This window comes from Babylonia areolata, chromosome 30 (genome assembly GCF_041734735.1).
Source record: "Babylonia areolata isolate BAREFJ2019XMU chromosome 30, ASM4173473v1, whole genome shotgun sequence".
NCBI classification, from domain to species: Eukaryota; Metazoa; Mollusca; class Gastropoda; order Neogastropoda; family Buccinidae; genus Babylonia; species Babylonia areolata.
Window position 1 is genome coordinate 7,265,874 of NC_134905.1, and position 16,972 is coordinate 7,282,845.

General features: G+C 42.6%; 1 protein-coding gene across 1 annotated transcript; it reads left to right on the top strand.

The window, feature by feature from the left end:
- The first annotated feature begins 1,778 nt into the window (after positions 1-1,778).
- On the top strand, positions 1,779-16,373 carry LOC143275606 (SPRY domain-containing protein 7-like). The gene is made up of 5 exons (XM_076579835.1): positions 1,779-1,884; positions 4,396-4,512; positions 10,353-10,513; positions 13,949-14,051; positions 16,214-16,373. The coding sequence occupies exons 1-5, from the start codon at positions 1,779-1,781 to the stop codon at positions 16,309-16,311; spliced, it is 585 nt and encodes a 194-aa protein (XP_076435950.1). The 3' UTR covers positions 16,312-16,373.
- The last annotated feature ends 599 nt before the right edge of the window (positions 16,374-16,972 follow it).

Consider the following 16,972-nt stretch of genomic DNA (forward strand, 5'->3'; position numbering starts at 1 on the left):
CACTTGGCGTGAGATGTGAAACTGTAGAACCCATGGCAACGAAAGTACTCAGTGTCCTCTGGCAAAATTCAGACTGAGACATTCAGTGGAATAGGTACACACTGATTATATATATATATATATATAGAGAGAGAGAGAGAGAGAGAGAGAGAGAGAGAGAGAATTTTATATATATATCTATGTATGTATGTATGTATGTATATTGTGTGTGTGTGTGAGTGTGAGTGTGTGTGTTATCTCTGGGCGTGCATATGTGTGTGTGTAAAAGGGGTGGGGGGAGGTGCTGTGGGTGGGTGCAGGGGAGGGGTTGGAGAGGGTTCGAAACTAGTGAACTTCAGTTGAACTGCAGGCTCTTGGTGGTCAAGTGGTATAATGCAGAGCTGGACATGTGTGTGTGTGTGTGTGTGTGTGAATGTGTGTGTGTGTATGTGTGTGTGTGTGTGTGCGCGCGCACCGTGTGTGTGTGAGTGTGTGTGTGTGTGTGTGTGTGTGTGAGTGTGTGTGTGTGTGTGTCAGTGTGTGTGTGTGTGTGTGTGTGTGTGTGTGTGTGTGTGTGTGAGTGAGTGCATGTGTGTGTGTGTGTGTGTGAGTGTGTGTGTGTGAGTGTGTGTGTGTGTGTGTGTGTGTGTGTGCGTGCTGCCCGGCGTCACCGTGACGGCTGGGCGGAGTACTAGTACGCGCGCGCTCAGTCGATTACTGCCGGGAACTGAGTAAACTGAATACCGATACACATAGTGATGCCACTGACGAGTCCGCAGTCAGTTACTTCACAAATTCTATTGTGCAGTTTTGTCATTCCCAGTAACTTCCATCTTTGTCATGTTTTGTTCGCGCGATTTTTGTTGACTTTCATTGATCCCACACTCAACAAATGGTCCGCGCTTTGCTCTTTCTTCGCTATGAGAGGCGGATCATTTGAGCGCTCGAACGCGCGAAATAATGCAAGGGAACTAACCTCAGCGATATCGTTTTGGTTACAGTACAGAAAGAGTTATTCTTCCTGTGTGAGGTCGTATTCGTTCTTTCAGTTCTGTCGCATCTTTCTTCTTCTTTTGAGAATGGTTGTGTGTGAAAATTTACCCTAATGAAATAGAATGCTGTTTTTGTTTTTTTGAATAATAGTAACTAAAAAGATAAAATTAATAAAGAAGGAAACGTGAAGGACAAGTTTTACACGCTCGTCCATGAATGTTTTCGAAAAATCACGGAGCTGGATGGCGAATTGAGTGCACGGTGACGGTGACCTGAACGCAGCCAGTTGGTGCAAGTGCTCTGAACGCAGCAAATTAAATATCAACAGCACCATATCAAAAATAAGAAAATGTGATTCCACTGACTGAAACCGTGGAAATTTTCCAGCATTTAATTTATATTGTATTTAGAAGAAAATATTAAAGCAACGCATATAATGGACATACAGCCTGCTAGATATAAGCAGTTCCTACAACATCGATTTGGCTGTGACCCTGAACTTCAACCTTTCCGGATCCATAGGACAGCAACTTTGCACCAGTTTGATATAATGTTTAAATGAAATTTTGTAGCTTTCAGTGCCTAACTAGTGCGTTTATCAGGTCAGACATCTGCTATTTAAAAGCTTAATGAATAAAAGAAAATGAAAAGATAAAGAATTGTATCTAAAACCATCATATGCCTGTCATACACTGTTAGCAAAAATTTCAAGGACCGAATAAATGTAAACTAGTCATGTGCCTGTGATCACTTCTGGGATGTGACCTAAACAGAGAACTTGTCACTTCCGCTTGTACGAAAGCAAAATGTCGTCTGTCTTCTGCTTTCGTTGCTGTCGTAGTGGAGCGTTTGGAAGCGGTCATGTTCCACTCAAAGAAGTTCCAGTCGTTAAACTGGATGCAACACATGTTGGTAAGATTTGTTTGTGACGTGGTGCAAATTTTGATACCGGATTTGTCTTTGCACGGTCGTTAAATATGGCTTGAATGAACGAAACTTGAAAGGCTTGATTCAGAACGTGCCCAGGTTAGGGAGTGAGACTTTCGTATGGTAGTTGGGGCTTTTGTTAATTTTTAATTTCTGGCGTACACGTAAAATTAAAAACACAATTAATCATGATATGATATACGAACAGACGAGAATCTGCCGTTATATCCCCTTCAATCTCTCCATCTCTCAAAGTTGAACTCTCTCTCTCTCTCTCTCTCTCTCTCTCTCTCTCTCTCTCTCTCTCGCTCTGTGTGTGTGTGTCTGTCTGTCTGTCTGTCTGTCTCCGCTTTCTTACCAATGTTTTTTTTCTTTGCCATGAGGATTGAATATAAAAAGATAACACAACATAAAATCAAGAGACTAAGCCTTTATGGCTGATGTATTATTCCTACTGGTTTAAAACCTGCAACTGTGCAAGAACAAAACTGAAAACACAGGATGGTGAGGGAAGGGGGTGGGAAGAGAGGATGTGTATGCTGCACATGGGACCTCAGTTTTGTAATGTCTTGCATCTGTTGGATGGGGGAGTAAGAATCCTGGTCCATATGGGAATTGAACTTGTACACACTTGCTTCCATATCAGGTTGTACATTACCACTAGGCCTCTGCTTCACCTGTGTCTGAAGTCCTGACTCAAGAGAACTTCAGGCCTAAAAACTAACCGCTTTCCAGATGGAGCGTTTTTGGGGCATATCTGTTATGCATGTGTGGGTGTATGTGTGAATGTGTGTCATGTTTTATATTTATTTGCTTATTTATCATCATTGTTGTCTGTCTTATTTAATTATTTATTTATTATTATATTTATTTTATCATTATTTTCATTACTACTATCTCTTTTTTTTATATATCATAATTATTATTTATTTATTTATGTATGTACGCTTATCTTTTTTTTTTTTTTTTTTTTTTTCTCAAGGCCTGACTAAGTGCGTTGGGTTACACTGCTGGTCAGGCATCTGCTTGGCAGATGTGGTGTAGCGTATATGGATTTGTCCGAACGCAGTGACGCCTCCTTGAGCTACTGAAACTGAAACTGAAACAGATGGAGAGTTGGCCTAGTGGTAATGCGTCTGCCAAGGAAGCGAGAGAATCTAAGTGCACTGGTTGAAATCCCACAGTCATCAGTATTTTCTCCCCTCTCCACTAGACCTTGAGTGGTGGTCTGAACACTAGTCATTTGGATGAGACTGTTAACCGAGGTCCCATGTGCAGCATGCACCTAGTGCTCATAAAAGAACCCACGGCAACAAAAGGGTTGGCTCAGGCAAATTCTGTAATAAAAAAAATAAAATAAAGTAAAATAAAATCCACTTTGAAATGAAAACTAATAAAATTGCAGGCAGAAAAAAACATGGTGGTGCTCTCAGTGTAGCGATGTGCTCTCCCTAGGGAGAGCGGCCTGGATTTCACATAAAGAAATATGTTGTGAATTATAGAGTAATACAATACACTGCAATACAAATGGCCCTCCCCAGACCCCGCCCCCTCCCCTGATCCACCTTTACCTCCCTCCATCTGTCTGGTCTTCAGTTTCTCTAGCTTTTTACAAAGTAAAATTTATGCTCTTCTTCTTCATTCATGGACTGCAACTCCCACATTCACTCATATGTACACGAGTGGGCTTTTACGTGCGTGACCGTTTTTACCCTGCCATGTAGGCAGCCATACTCCATTTTTTGGGTTGTGCATGCTGGGTATGTTCTTGTTTCCATAACCCACCAATCACTGACATGGATTACAGGATCTTTAACATACATATTTGGTCTTCTGTTTGCGTATACACACGAAGTGGGTTCAGGTACAAACAGGTCTGCGCATATGTTGACCAGGGAGATCGGAAAAATCTCCACCCTCTACCCACCAAGTGCTATTACCGAGATTCAAACTGGGGACCCTCAGATTGAAAGTCCAACACTTTAACCACTCGGCTATTGCGTCCATCATATGTTCATATAAGTTCTGTCTTTCATCCTGTTTTTGTAAAGTGCTTAGAGCTTGGTCTCAGACCAAGGATATGAGCTACATACGCTACATACGTATCCATATCATCATCATCATCATCATCATCCCTCTAGATCAAAATTATAAATGCATGTGTGTGAATGCACTTTGAGTTTTTGATTTTTTTTCCATACAAGATTTGGGGTTATATAATAAATATTAGTTTTATTAATATTATGATTATTTTGATGATTGTGATTATTGTTATCAAGCGGTGATTCTGTTTTCAGGAAATGAGGTGGTGATCATGAAGAGCAGACGACGGATTACAAACATGTTTGTGAATGCACTTTTAAGTTTTTCTGTGTACAAGATTCAGGGCTATATAAGTACTAGTTTTTATTATTACCTCTATTATTGTTATGATTGTTTTGATGATTATGATTACTGTTATTATAGTGTTAATATGCAATAAATTTCTGTTTCCAGGAAACGAGGTGGTGATCGTGAAGAGCGGACGACGGATCTGTGGAACCGGGGCAGCCCTGGCCAACGCCCCCATCGCTCAGAACAAGGCCTACTTTGAAGTGAAGGTGCAGTCCTCAGGTATTTTGATTTAACTCACTCGGGACGACAATTTTTCTCCCTTGCTTTTCCCCACAGACGGCCCATTTGTAAGGGTTTGGAAAAAAATTACAAAGAATACAAAATACTATGTGAGAAAATGAAACTTTCAGAACTGGTTTATTACGTGTTGAGCTATTACATATTAAAAAAATCAAGTTTCTCATCTTATTTTTACAGTTTTGCCATATGTAGAAAATACTGCCAATTTTTCACCCCGAATCACCATACCCATGCTCGCTTTCTGCATTAAATTCGCTTTCTTCTTCGTCATCATCCACCTCTTCAATGCCCGACCCTTCAGTTTGTAGCATTTCAAGTACTTCGGCAACCCAAAAACATTGCCATCACTGCCTTGTTCGCATCACAACATTTTGAGATGAGCCCGCTTTGCTGACAGGCTGGCACGCAAGCAGACGACCGGTCAGTGACTTTGTCAGCATGTGTGCGAGACAGGCCACACATCATAGACTAACCAATCATACTGTTCGATTGTGGAGTGACCCAGAATAGCGCACTCTGCTTGGCTAATCACAAAATCACGTGTACAGCGCATGATGGAATTTTACTTTCGGAGAATGCTATTCCATTCCTTCGTCCGAAACCGAATACGTTTTGTGTAGGAATCCGTGAGCATTCCTTCGTCCAGAAAGAGTTAAACCATAATCATGACAATAATGATGCATAATTGATGCTCACACCTCCGAGGCGAGAAGTCTCAGGGTGTTTATGATGAAAAGGTACTGTCTGTACAGAAACATACATACATGTGTGTATATATGCACCATACTTTCACAAACACGCAAACAAACCTGCACACACACACACGCACAGGACCAGTAAAGTTCCAGATGCCTGACCTTGATCGCATAACACCCCCAAAAACTGAGTATGGCTGCCTGCATGGCGGGGTAAAAATGATCATACACAGAAAAGCCCACTCATGTACATGCATACAAGTGAACGTGGGAGTTGCAGCCCACTGTGTTTGTTTTTGTTTTTTTTATAAAGCATTAGCAAGAAATAACATCCAAAAAAAGTTTCAGCTGAACCCTACAGATCTAGTAGTCACTTTAAAAGAATCATCAATGGGCATGATAGCTGAGTGAGTTGAGCAAAGGGCTTTCAATTCTGTTGTCCTAGGAAGGTGAGGGTTAAACTTAAAGATGGGGTGGTGTTTTTTTTTGGGGGGGGGTGGGGTGGGGGAATGGGGTTTGTTTTTTTAAACGGTCGGCTGGAATTTGTGTGCTGCTTACTAATGTTAAAAATGCACACAAAAAATAATAATAATTAATTTAAAACAAGCAGGTCATGATTTTTGTGCTTCCAAGTTAAAGATGCTCGAGATTTTGATTTAGAATAGTCAGCCAGGATTTGTGTGCTGGCAAGGTTTCATCAAACTGTTTGAACTGGATGGATATATATTTTCATTCAAAACAGCAAGCCAGGATTTTTGTGCTTCTTAAAGTTTATTTGCATGTACCTCAGCATGCAAACATGCAATGCTCATGTGCATGATGCAGAATGATTCAGATTTTCTATGCAGTTTGTTGGGGGGGGAAGGGGGGGTTCTAATTTTTTCTAAATTTTCTTCTTCTTTTTAAGCTGTCAACACATAGACAGACTGACAGAGACAAAAAGAGAGACAGAAAAAGGAAGACAGACAGGCAGAGGCAGAAACAGGAGGGCAAAGTGGGGGGAGGGGGAGGTGTAAGATGTACCAGAATGTTTTATATGAATACATGTTATATCAAGTACAAGTTGAGTACTCTGTGAGAATTAAATTCAGTATGGCTGTAGTAGTCTGCACCATATTGTTCAGATGTTGAATCAGTAAGCCAAGCTATTGCTTTGGCTGGTAATCCAGCTGGTATTCCAAGGAACAAAAAGCTTTCTTTCTATCTAATTCATATTGATATTACATTAACAGTTTAAAGTGAAAACATTAATTGATTAAAAGGCAGATGTTATTGCAATCATGAAAGTAAGTGGTGGTGACAGCTGGCCTTCATCGTCTCTCTGAATGGAAAAGGCAGTGTATTGTATTGCATTGTACTGTATTGCATTGTAATTTGTATTGTATTACTTTTTGTCACAATAGATATCTCTATGTGTAATCCGGGTTGCTCTCCCCTGAGTGTGTGTTGTTCGTTACAGTCCAGCACAACTTTTTTTTTCTTCTTTTTTCTCTCTCTCTTTTTTCTGTTAGTAAGTGTACTTGTTTTAGTATCAAAGTGCAAATTTTCAACAATATTTTCCCAGGAACAGATCTTTAGTTGCCATGGGATCTTTTACATGCTTGTGCACTGACTGCACATGAGGCCTAGGATTATCATCGTCTCATCTTAATGACATGTGGACGGACAGCTGATAACAGCGCTATCATGATAGTGCTGGGATGCGTGTGCATGTAGCATCGGCGACAGAAAGCTGACACCGTGCATCTTCTGTGACATTATCTTGTGCCTGCAGGCAGATGTTTTCCTCTGCTGGAACTCAAGATACCTCGGCTCGCTCTCTGACTTTTCCCTCTGACCTTTCTTGATGCCTGCAGTGTTTGTGTGTGTGTGTGTGTTTGTGTGTGAGTCTGTGCGTGTGTTAGTCTCAGTGTGTGTATGTGTGTGTGTGTGTCTGTGCGCACAGGTGCGTTAGAGCATGTGTGTATATGTGTGTGTGGATGTGTGTGTGTGTGTGGGGGGGGGGGGGGGTAGGTGTGTGGGTAGGTTGTGTGTGTGTGTGTGTTGCATGTCTGTAGGTGCTCTGTGTGTTTATGTACATGTCACTCTGTGTGTGTGTGTGTGTGTGTGTGTTTATCAGTGTGTCACTGTAGATGTGTGTGTTTGTTACTGTGTATGTGTTTGTGTGTGTGTGTGTACATGCAAGCATTCATGTGTGTATTTTTGTGTGCATTCATGCTTGTGTGTTTGTGTGTATACATGCCTGTTCACACAAACACTCAGATTACAAACCAACACACTCCTATGCACGCCTACGCATGATTTTGATACATGCATATTATATATGTTTGTGATCTGTTTATGACGGGCGCAATAGCCGAGTGGTTAAAGCGTTGGACTGTCAATCTGAGGGTCCCGGGTTCGAATCACGGTGACGGCGCCTGGTGGGTAAAGGGTGGAGATTTTTACAATCTCCCAGGTCAACATATGTGCAGACCTGCTAGTGCCTGAACCCCCTTCGCGTGTATACGCACGTTAAAGATCCTGTAATCCATGTCAGCGTTCGGTGGGTTATGGAAACAAGAACATACCCAGCATGCACACCCCCGAAAACGGAGTATGGCTGCCTACATGGTGGGGTAAAAACGGTCATACACGTAAAAGCCCACTCGTGTGCATGCGAGTGAACGCAGAAGAAGAAGAAGTGATCTGTTTATGTGAATGTTTAATCTTTTCATCAGTTGTGATCGGTAAGCCATATGTTGTCGCTCACCCCTGTAATGATAAAAATGCATGGGGGCATTTTATTTTTTAATTTTTTTTAAATTGTGTTGTTTTTTTATCACATTTGGAAACAATTTAAGTGGAAGAAATGTGCATGCATGGTGTAGACACATCCACTCCCACCCCCAGTTGAATTTTGCTGAATTCCTTAAATTGTACATGAGCATTTATCCCTTGGCTGCTGCTGGTGACTTCTTCTTTTCTGTTTGTGGGTTTCAACTTCCATGTTCACTGGTATTTTGTATTTGTATTTGTATTCCTTTTTATCACAACAGATTTCTCTGTGTGAAATTCGGGCTGCTCTCCCCAGGGAGAGCGCGTCGCTACATTACAGCGCCACCCTTTTTTTTTTTCTTTTTTTTTTCCTTCGTGCAGTTTCATTTGTTTTTCCTATCGAAGTGGATTTTTCTACATAATTTTGCAGGAAAAACCCTTTTGTTGCCGTGGGTTCTTTTACATGGGCTAAGTGCATGCTGCACATGGGACCTCGGTTGATCGTCTCATCTGAATGACTAGCGTCCAGACCACCACTCAAGGTCTAGTGGAGGGGTAGAAAATATCGGTGGCCGAGCCGTGATTTGAACCAGCGCGCTCAGATTCTCTCGCTTCCTAGGCGGACGCATTACCTCTAGGCCATCACTCCACTGACATGATATGACATGATATTGGTGTGGAAGGGAGGCAAAACTAAAAGAAGAGAGAGTGAGGAAAAGAGTGAGTCTCAGAGAGAGAGAGAGAGAGGGAGGGAGAAAGATGGTATCACTTTGTTGTCTGAGGGTATCAGTTTGTATCTCACTTGTATCTCATTCTCTGGGCTCTTACAGCCTTGTGTTCTTGCCTCAAGGGGACATTCAGATGAATGCTTTATGATTGATAAATCACATCTGCCTTGTTCACATATTTGTATTTGTATTTCTTTTTATCACAACAGATTTCTCTGTGTGAAATTCAGGCTGCTTTCCCCAGGGAGAGCACATCGCTACACTACAGCGCCACCCATTTTTTTGTATTTTTTCATGCTTGCAGTTTTATTTGTTTTTCCTATCGATGTGGATTTTTCTACAGAATTTTGCCAGGAACAACCCTTTTGTTGCCGTGGGTTCTTTTACGTGCGCTGAGTGCATGCTGCACACGGGACCTTGGTTTATCGTCTCATCCGAATGACTAGCGTCCAGACCACGACTCAAGATCTAGTGGAGGGGGAGAAAATATCGGCGGCTGAACCGTGATTCGAACCAGCACGCTCAGATTCTCTCGCTTCCTAGGCGGACGTGTTACCTCTAGGCCATCACTCCACACTATATATGACCTCCTCACCTCACCTCAGGCCCATAACTACAAAGTAGTCGTTGGGGGAAACCTGAGGACCGCAGACGCACCCTCCCTTCTCCATCTGTCTCTGTCAGCAGCAGCTCACGTGTATGGAGTCCGGTCCATTGTTTGATGTTCTCATGCCAGTTCTTCCGCTGTCTTCCTCTTCTTCTCCCGCCCTCAATGGTGCCTTGCATGATTGTTTTGGACAAGCTGGTGTGTCAAGTGTTGTGCCCAAACCACATATATGACACATGTATACATTTACAGATAGATACTGTTATGCTGTAGAAATATTTCCGCAAACAGATACTATTATGATAATAATAGATGGTACTTACATGGTGCAAACTCTGCATATGATGGGCTCTAAGCGCCTCACATGAAATAATACATGTATTATAAAATATTGTATAATAACATACCTCTGCACATGAAAAAAACAACACACCAAGACAGCACTACGGATTGCAGATATGAACACACACACACACACACACACACACACACACACACACACACACACACACACAGATAGAAAGATATTAAATATATATATTATATATATATATATATACATAACTGCTCATAACCCAGCTAGCTGTGTGTAGGCAGCTTATATCACGGACTGACATAAGCTTACAGTTGGAGTGAGAGCTGTGTGATCAATGGTTTCTCCATTACAATGAGAAGTCATTTACAGCTTAGTCTTTTGTGAAGGGCTATGACTGTCAAACTAGGAGGCAAGATTGCACTGGCTCTTAGTGCTGCAGCCTTGGGGGCTAACTGGCCTTTTGGGAACCATCCCAGCAGGCCTAGTTTGCATCAGTTTGACATGGTAAGTATACGTATCACCAAACAGGGAGTATGATACAAACTCCTCCTTTTGGGAACCATCCCAACGCCGACTGTCCTAAAACCTGTGTAACCTGGGCAAGACACTCTCCACTATAAACAAACTCTAGCCCAGATGGTTGGGACACTAGTTGCCTCCTCTGTTGTTCTGATGGTCATGGTCAGACACGACTGACTGTCACACATTGTGTGTAGGTGTGTGGGGCGTCGGGGTGGCCACCCGGAAGTGCGGGCTGAACGCGTTGCCGTTGGGCGGGGACGAGGACTCTTGGGTGCTGCGTCAGGACGGCGCCCTCTACCACGGCGGGGAGCAGAAAGGGAAGCTGACCGCCGTGCCGCAAGAGGGTGACGTGGTGGTGAGTTCGGTTCTCTGAGATTTTTTTTTTGTTTTGTTATTATGGAAGGATGGGGGGAAGGGGGGGGGGGGAGTTAGGGAAGTGGTCGTTTTTTGTTTGTTTTCTGTTGTTGGTTGGTTGGTTATTCTTTTTCTTTTTACTGGAAGTGGGGTGGTGGGTGGGGGTTGTTTGTTTTATGTTGTTTTTTTAGTGGGTTAGGGGGGGAGGCTTTTTTTTAAGTGGTGGGGTTTTTTTTGTTGTTTTTTTGTTTGGGTTTGTTTTGTTTGTTTTTTGGGGGGGTTGTTTTTTTTTTAGTGGGAGTGCGGTTGGGAAGATGTGTCTGTTAGTTGTTTTTTGTTTATAGAAGAGTGGGGGGGGGGGTATAGGGAGTGGATTAGGGGGAGTGAGTTAGGGGTTAAGGTATATTTCATGGAAGTGGGGTGATTTTTTTTTTTTTTTTCAAGGAGAGTGTTGGGAGCATGAGATTTTTTTTTTGGAAGGGGGTATGGGGTTAAAAGGAGTGGGTGAAGGGTTTGACGGGAGGATTGGGGCAAAGGGGAGTGGGTGGGATGATTTTTTTTTCAGGGGTGGGGGTGTGTTGTTGTTGTTTTATTTTACAGCGGAGTGGGATGAAATGGTGAATGCTACTACAGGATAGCGCCCTCTACCACAAGGGAGAGCAGAAAGGGAGACTGACAGCAAGAGGGCATTGTGATAGTGAGTTAAGTCCTCGGGGATTTGCGTCAGGGGGCGGGGTATTCATGGAATGTTAACAGGATGGCAGGGCTTTTGACAAGTTAAAAAGATGGGCGCAGTAGCCGAGTGGTTAAAGCGTTGAACTTTCAATCTGAGGATTCTGGGTTTAAATCTCGGTAACAGCGCCTGGTGGTTAAAGGGTGGAGATATTTCCAGTCTTCCAGGTCAACATATGTGCAGACCTGCTTTTGCCTGAACCCCCTTCGTGCGCAAGCAGAAGATCAAATACGCACATTAAAGACCCTGTAATCCATGTCAGCGTTCAGTGGGTTATGGAAACAAGAACATACCCAGCATTCACACACACAAAAACGGAGTATGGCTGCCTACATGGTGGGGTAAAAACGGTCATACACGTAAAAGCCCACTTGTATACATATGAGTGAACGTGGGAGTTGCAGCCCATGAACAAAGAAGAAAAAGAAGACAAGTTAAAAAATCTTGGGTTCCCAGGGACTCTTTCACTATTATTAAGTGGTCCTAGACAACCTTCAGAAAGTCACTCTAACGCTGCACATTCCGATCAAATCTGCATTGCTACACACATTGCTACACACATACAAAGGCAAGCATTCCGTTTTAGGACAATCATCAGGGTTTCTGGGGCCGAAGGGAAACAACTCTTCTTAGAGACAGAAGGTCCGAAACATGATTTTCACTTTTTTATGTATTGGAATGAAATTCAATGATCCACGGATTTCTGATGTTTTGTCATCCTGTTTGTATTTATTGTATTGTATTTGGGATTTGAGTAGCAATCCTGGTCACTTTGTCGGATTTTCACAAGTGTTTATGTGTGTGTGGTAAGTTTTAGAATGTTTGAAGGTTGTTGAAACATTTTGCTGCATTTTTCCCTTCATGATTGATATGCTCTCAGAAATACTCTGTAACTTATAACTGCAATTTCTTTTTAGCTTAAGGAGGGCTTCATCCCTCTGACACCAACCCCACCCCCCATGCCCCTATGCGAAGTTGCCCCAGTACCCCACCAGGACCTAGGCAGGCCCTGGGCCTCAGCATGTTTCAGAGGATTGGACTTTAAACTTTTTTTTTTCTTATAGGTGAAGGGGGTGATTTTATGTTTGGCTTTCTTGTTTGGTGCGTCTTTTGTATATGCAGTTACGAGTGTGAACTTGTGCAAACATGTGCTGGCTGACCAATCCAATACCACCCATCCCCCACCCCACCCCCACTCTCCCACTGCGATTTCAATCAGAACAAGCCTTCATACAGATGAGAGCAGTATATATAAACCTCTGTGTGTGTGTCATAGTGTGTATGCATGTTTCCATGAGTGTGTGTGCAGAATATTTATCATTATAGTTGTTTTTTAAAGTGTGTATGTCTCTTTTGTAAATGTTTACCTATGTGAATGTGTGGGTGGCCATGCATTTGTGTGTGTAGTGTTTATGTGCAAGTGTGCATGTATTGGCTTACAAAACCTCTCTCCCCTGCTCCTTACTATGATGTCAAGCAGAAAGAACTAGACCTTTCCAGCAGAAGATAGCAGTAATTGTTTAAACCTGTGTCATCGTTTGCTTTGCACAACAGGGCATCACATACAACCACATTGAGATGAACTTCTTCCACGTTAGAAGAACAAGACCTTTCCTGCAGAAGATAGCAATGATTATTTAAATCTGTGTCATTGTTTGCTTTGCTGTACAGGGCATCATGTACGACCACAATGAGATGAACTTCTTCCACATTAGAAGAACTAGCCCTTTCCGGCAGAACATAGCAGTAGTTGTGTAAACCTGTTTCATCGTTTGCCTTGCACAACAGGGTTTCACTTACGACCACATTGAGATGAACTTCCTCCACATTAGAAGAACTAGACCCTTCCTACAGAAGATAGCAATGATTATTTAAACCTGTGTCATTGTTTGCTTTGCTGTACAGGGCATCACGTACGACCACATTGAGATGAACTTCTTCCACATTAGAAGAACTAGCCCTTTCCGGCAGAACATAGTAGTTGTGTAAACCTGTTTCATTGTTTGCCTTGCACGACAGGGTATCACATACGACCACATTGAGATGAACTTCTTCCACATTAGAACTAGACCTTTTTGGCAGAAGATAGCAATGATTATTTAAACCTGTGTCATTGTTTGCTTTGCTGTACAGGGCATCACGTATGACCACATTGAGATGAACTTCTTCCACATTAGAACTAGACCTTTTTGGAAGAAGATAGCAATGATTATTTAAACCTGTGTCATTGTTTGCTTTGCTGTACAGGGCATCACGTATGACCACATTGAGATGAACTTCTTCCACATTAGAACTAGACCTTTTTGGAAGAAGATAGCAATGATTATTTAAACCTGTGTCATTGTTTGCTTTGCTGTACAGGGCATCACGTATGACCACATTGAGATGAACTTCTTCCACATTAGAACTAGACCTTTTTGGAAGAAGATAGCAATGATTATTTAAACCTGTGTCATTGTTTGCTTTGCTGTACAGGGCATCACGTATGACCACATTGAGATGGACTTCTTCCACATTAGAACTAGACCTTTTTGGCAGAAGATAGCAATGATTATTTAAACCTGTGTCATTGTTTGCTTTGCTGTGCAGGGCATCACGTATGATCACATTGAGATGAACTTCTTCCACATTAGAACTAGACCTTTTTGGCAGAAGATAGCAATGATTATTTAAACCTGTGTCATTGTTTGCTTTGCTGTACAGGGCATCACGTATGACCACATTGAGATGAACTTCTTCCTGAACGGCACAGCTCTCTGCTCCCCCTTTCTGGGCATCAAGGGAACTGTGTTTCCAGCTTTTTATGGTGAGAGGCTGTCGCATGTATTGTCTGTATGTTAACCCTTTTGCTGCCAGGAAAATAAGATTTTAATCTATTTGCCAGGGTTTTTTCACACAAAAAACGGGTATAAATTTTCAAAAAATTATGTGCTCTTTGTTATTGGAGAGACCCATAAAAGTATATATTTTCTGAAAGGTAAATGAATAAAGAATACAAAACACATAATGTTTTCCCGTTTTATATATTTTTAGTGACATGCTGTTGTTTTGAAATCAGTGTTTTGGTTTTTGTCACATTTTCAACTTGTTCATTACAAACATTAGTCAGGTAATTTGCACTAAAATATCATATTTTCTGGACAAATGGATATCTGCACACACAAAATCATACTAGAACAACCACAATAAAAAAAAAATTTTTAAAGAGACAGATACACAATGCATTGTGACTTCTCAGAGTGATAATATGGATGTGAGGCCATGCCCCCTCAGTCTCCACCCTCGTCCTCTTCACCCCTCTCACATGACCACACACTCGACGGGCGCAATAGCCGAGTGGTTAAAGCGTTGGACTGTCAATCTGAGAGTCCAAGGTTCGAATCATGGTGACGGCACCTGGTGGGTAAAGGGTGGAGATTTTTACGATCTCCCAGGTCAACATATGTGCAGACCTGCTAGTGCCTGAACCCCCTTCGTGTGTATATACAAGCAGAACATCAAATACGCACGTTAAAGATCCTGTAATCCATGTCAGCGTTCGGTGGGTTATGGAAACAATAATATACCCAGCATGCACACTCCTGAAAACGGAGTATGGCTGCCTACATGGCGGGGTAAATAAACAAAAAATGGTCATACATGTAAAATGTTATATGTCTGTCTGAGTGTGTATGTGAATGCGCCTGAAATCTGATTGAATGACAGTGGAGTGATGGCCTAGAGGTAACGCGTCCACCTAGGAAGCGAGAGAACCTGAGCACACTGGTTCGAATCACGGCTCAGCCGCCGATATTTTCTCCCCCTCCACTAGACCTTGAGTGGTGGTCTGGACGCTAGTCATTCGGATGATACGATAAACCGAGGTCCCATGTGCAGCATGCACTTAGCGTACGTAAAAGAACCCACGGCAACAAAAGGGATGTTCCTGGCAAATTTCTGTAGAAAAATCCACTTCAATAGGAAAAACAAATGAAACTGCATGCAGGAAATTTTTTTTTTTAAATGGGTGGCGCTGTAGTGTAGCGACGCGCTGTCCCTGGAGAGCAGCCCGAATTTCACACAGAGAAATTTGTTGTGATAAAAAGAAATACAAATACTTACTGTCTGAATGATAATGATTGTAACAGTGATTATAGTGATGATAGTATTTATAATGCATATGTAAACATTGAAAGACTACCTGAATTATCTTTTGATATAGTGATAGAGATGAATGGTACATGACTGGAAGAGTGATGGTATGGAAGGAGAGAGAGAGAGAGATACACACTCAGACATTCTTACACACACACACACACACACACACACACACACACCACCAACAACAACAACGCAAAATATTACACAACACACACACACACAACAACAACAACAACGACAACAACGCAAACTATTACACACACAACACACCACACACACACACACACACACACACACACACACCAACAACAACAACGCAAAATATTACACAACACACACACAACAACAACAACAACGCAAACTATTACACACACAACACACCACACACACACACACTCACAAGCATACACAGATTCTCCTTCTCTCTCTCTCTCTCTCTCTCTCTCTCTCTCTCTCTCTCTCTCTCTCCTCCCCCCCCCCCCCCCCCCCCCTCTCTCTCTCCCCCTCTCCTTTTCTGCTGCACTTCTCTTGAACTGACAAACTTTCTTTTTTTTCTTTTCCTTTTTCTCCATCTGTGTGCAGTAGTGCTATACTGCCCTTTTGTTTTCATTTACCAAGAATTATTTTTAACTTATGATACGTTATGTTACTTGTATCTAATGAACTTTTTTTTTTTTTTTTTTTTTTTTTGCTTTCTCCATTGGACAGTGGGGCTATGTTGTCCTTTAGTTTTCATTTACTAAAAAATTATCTTAACTTATACAAGGTTACGAATTGTTATTCTTAACTAATGAACTCTTTGTTGTTTTTCTTTCGCCCTCCCTCCAGTGGACAGTGGGGCGGTTCTGGACGTACAGTTTGACAAGTTTTACCACCAGCCCCCGGACGGCTTCGACAGCATCATGATCGAACAGTCCCTCCTGTGAAGGAACGGTAGAAGGAAAGGGGGATAAGTGTGAGGGGAGAGAGAAGCGTGAAGGGAGGAGCTGGGGGTAGGAGTGGATTGATTGTCTTCCTTGGAGGAAAAACTATGCGATACATGTCCTTGAAAGAACAGAGGTATTGGGTTGGGAAGGGGGGGGGGGGTGGAGGGGAGGAGTATGGATTGATTGTTCCCCTTGGAGGGAAAATACGAAGTCATCAACAGAAAGGAGGAATATGGGGGTTTGGCAGGGGGGTTGTGGGTGGGTGGGGGGGGGGATGAAGTGATTGCTCCCCTTTGGGGAAAACTGCGACGTCATCGAAAGAAAGAAGGAATTGGTGGAGGGGAGGTTGGGGGGCGGGGGGGGGGGGGGGGGGGGGTAGGAGGAGTGAAGTGTTTGTTCCCCTTGGGTGGAATTGTGTGTGGTCTGTCATTGATGGTTTCCTGAGAAAGAATTAAGAGATGGTGGGGGCTGGTTGGTGGGGTGGGGAAGGGGTGGAACGATTAGTTCCCCCTTGTGGTGGTGGTGGTGGTGGGGGAGGGGGGATGGTGGTAAGGGGGAGGGGGGCGGGGGTGGGTAGGGAGGTGTTGCAATCGTCACTGAAGATGCTCTGTGAAAAAAAAAGAAGGTTGGTGGGAAGGGTTGGTAGGAAGTGAAATGATTT